This window comes from Nicotiana tomentosiformis, chromosome 10 (assembly GCF_000390325.3).
Source record: "Nicotiana tomentosiformis chromosome 10, ASM39032v3, whole genome shotgun sequence".
NCBI classification, from domain to species: domain Eukaryota; kingdom Viridiplantae; phylum Streptophyta; class Magnoliopsida; order Solanales; family Solanaceae; genus Nicotiana; species Nicotiana tomentosiformis.
Genome location: NC_090821.1, coordinates 30269172 through 30272355, shown reverse-complemented (window position 1 = coordinate 30272355; position 3184 = coordinate 30269172). Strand labels below are relative to the sequence as shown.

General features: G+C 40.6%; 1 protein-coding gene across 1 annotated transcript; it reads left to right on the top strand.

The window, feature by feature from the left end:
• The first annotated feature begins 1325 nt into the window (after positions 1-1325).
• On the top strand, positions 1326-2861 carry LOC138899945 (uncharacterized). Its single transcript, XM_070186647.1, has 4 exons — positions 1326-1357; positions 1912-1996; positions 2073-2222; positions 2340-2861. Exons 1-4 carry the CDS (start codon positions 1326-1328, stop codon positions 2859-2861), a joined length of 789 nt encoding a protein of 262 aa, XP_070042748.1.
• Positions 2862-3184: the final 323 nt, after the last annotated feature.

Genomic DNA, 3184 nt, shown 5'->3' with positions numbered 1-3184 from the left:
AAGAGGGTGTACCACTATCACTGATCAAAGCCGCCTGCTGTGGAACCACCTGCATCCATTAAAGATACAGCGCCTCCGGCAAAGGGGACGTTAGTACATGTCGAATAGTACTAGTATGAAAACCAAACACCCCCTTTCAAGGATTGGAAGTACAACATGAATGTGACAAATCATGGAAGCAATAAAAGATCTTAAATAGTCGTTAAAACCATAGCAGAATTCATTTAAAGCGTTCAATAACATTTATAAATTTCAAGTTAGGGATCCTCTATAACAACCTCTACCACAATACAACAATCTCTACACAAAGCGGCCATGTCGCCTCACCCCAATGTGTGCGGGTGGAGGTGTAATCACAATACTACAATCTCTACTCAAAGCGGTCCTGCCACCTCACCCCAATATGTGCAAGTGGAGGTGTAATCACAATTCCACAATTTATATTCTCAAAACGATATTAGTTTGTACAAAAGATTTCCTTTCAAATCAAACCCTTTGGCACCCTTGGCCTTAACAAATATAAGTTCATAAGATTTCATCATATGAGATACAAGAATTTGATCACATTGATTTCGTACAAAACTTTCTTCCCAAAAAAGGGTATGACATAATAGAGAATCATTAACACATGAGGGTTCTGACACGTTATGCAATTTGGGAATCAATTTACTAGCTTGAATATCCCACCTCAATAGTGTTTCAATTTCGAACTACTCACGATGGATTTTTGTAAGAATATGGGAATTCTGATACTAGCAGAAGAGTTTTTTAGCCTTCATACCTCGAAGAGATTTCCGTGTTGCAACAATAACGTTTCGACACTCCTAACGATGCCAATCTATAGAAGAGAGGAGAATTACAAGCACAACTAGAGGAATTCGTATGGCAAGAGCTGCTACAATGACAACCCTACCTTTCCTCAACCATATCAACAACAAAACTACCCATGATTGTCCAACAACTTCCCCACAATCCTTATTAGCTCATTAGCTCATGCATGTAATAAGTCTGCTCTCATCACCCATAACCAACCCAAATCCAAAATTGGCGAATTGGGGGAAGAAATTCTTACTTTTTAGAAACCCTAGCAAGTTCCTCTTGATGAAATTCCAAGGCTTGATCAGAGTTGAGTAGTGAAATCCTTGAATCCTCCCCTTTCTCTTGTCTCTTTAAAATATCAGATAATCCCTCACAAATGACCCCTATGGCTAGATAAAACGAAATGGGGTCGGGTTAATAAATTAGAAAAATGAAGCCCCAAAGCAAATCGACGGTCGAATATGCGACCGCATAACACTTCTGCGGTCCGCAAAATTGACCGCATAATGGCCCTCTGGAAATGGGCACTTCTGTGCAGGTATGCAATAGGTCTGCACTCCGTAAATCAATTCTGCGGTCGCATAATGGACCGCAGAACCTCCTTCCAAAATTTATCATGCTGGTTCTGCGACGGATATGTGGCTCGCGAAACGATTATGCGGTCGGATAATTGACCGCCAAACAACCTCTAAAATTTGCCCATTTCTCTGCTTCACTATGCGGCGGATCTGCGGTCTGCAGATCAGTTTTGCGGTCGCATAATGGACCGCAGAAATGCCCTGTTCTGCAACAATTTTTCTTCAACTCCCTAACGCTCTGTTCAACCCAAAAAAAGTTCGTAACCCACCTCGAGACCTCGAAACCTCAGGTTTTAGGTGAAATTTTATGGGGCCTTATAGTTGGGTATCCTTCGGGACTAGAAGATGTATGCAATCTTCTCGAAGTACGAATTCTAGTTGAGTTCGGTAGAATTTCTTGGACATAAAGTATCATCGGAGGGCATCAAAGTAGATGGTTAGAAGATAGTGGCAGTGAAGAATTGTCCCAGACCTATGACGCCAATTTAGGTACGTAGTTTTCTGGGTTTTGCAGGGTATTACAGGAGGTTTGTAGAAGGGTTTTCTTCCCTTGCAGCGCCACTGACTATATTAACACAGAAAGAAGCCAAATTTTAGTGGTTAGTTGAATGTGGGCGGAGTTTCCAAGTGTTTAAGAACAGGTTGATTATAGCTCTGGTTCTTACACTTCCAAAGGGATCCAAGAGCTATGTTATTTACTGTGATGCTTCTCGGATTGGCATAGGTTGTGTGCTTATGCAGCACGGAAAGGTAATTGCTTATGCTTCCAGACAATTGAAGAAGCATGAACAGAATTATCCTACACATGACTTGGATCTAGAAGCGGTTATTCATGGACTGAAGATTTAGAGTCACTATCTCTATGGCATTCAAGTTGATATCTATACAGATCATAAGAGCCTCCAATACATATTTAAGCAGAAGAAGTTAAACTTGTGCCAGAGATGGTGGTTAGAGCTTCTTAAGGACTACTACATTAACATTCTTTATTATCCAAGTAAAGCTAATGTTGTAGTTAATGCTCTCATTGGTAAGTCCATGGGGTGTTTAGCTTACTTGCAGCCTCAGAAAAGGGATTTAGTTCATGAACTCCGTCAGTTAGCCAGTTTGGGAGTTAGATTGATAGATTCAGAGGATATAGGAGTTGCAGTTCAGAATACAGTTACCACTTGTTTAGTGACTAAAGTGAAACAAAGGCAATATGAAGATCTAGTTCTAATTGAGTATAGTCAAGTAGCCAAGAAAAAGAAAGAGTCACCTTACATAGTTACTAGTGACAGAGTCCTCAAATATAAAGATAGGCTTTGTGTTATAGACGTTGTAGGGTTACGCAGGCAAATTATGGCAGAGGTACATCATTCTAGGTACACCATTCATCCAGGCTCTACTAATATGTACCATGATCTTAAGCGGGTTTACTGGTGGGATGGAATGAAACGTGACATAGCAGAGTTCGTGGCGTAGTGTCCAAACTACCAGCAGGTAAAGTTTAAGCACTAGAAGCCTAGCGGTTTGTTACAGGATATAGAGATCCTAACATAGAATTGGGAAGCAGTGAATATAGACTTTATCACAGGCCTTCCTCGCACGCGGAGCAGGTATGATTCTATTTGGGTTATAGTTGACAGGCTTACTAAATCAGCTCATTTCTTGCCTGTTAGAACTACCTATATAGGAGAAGATTATGCAAGATCGTATATCAGGGAGATTGTACGCCTCCATTGTGTTCCATTATCTATCATTTTAGACAAAGGTGCACAATTTATAACTAACTTTTGTCGATCGTT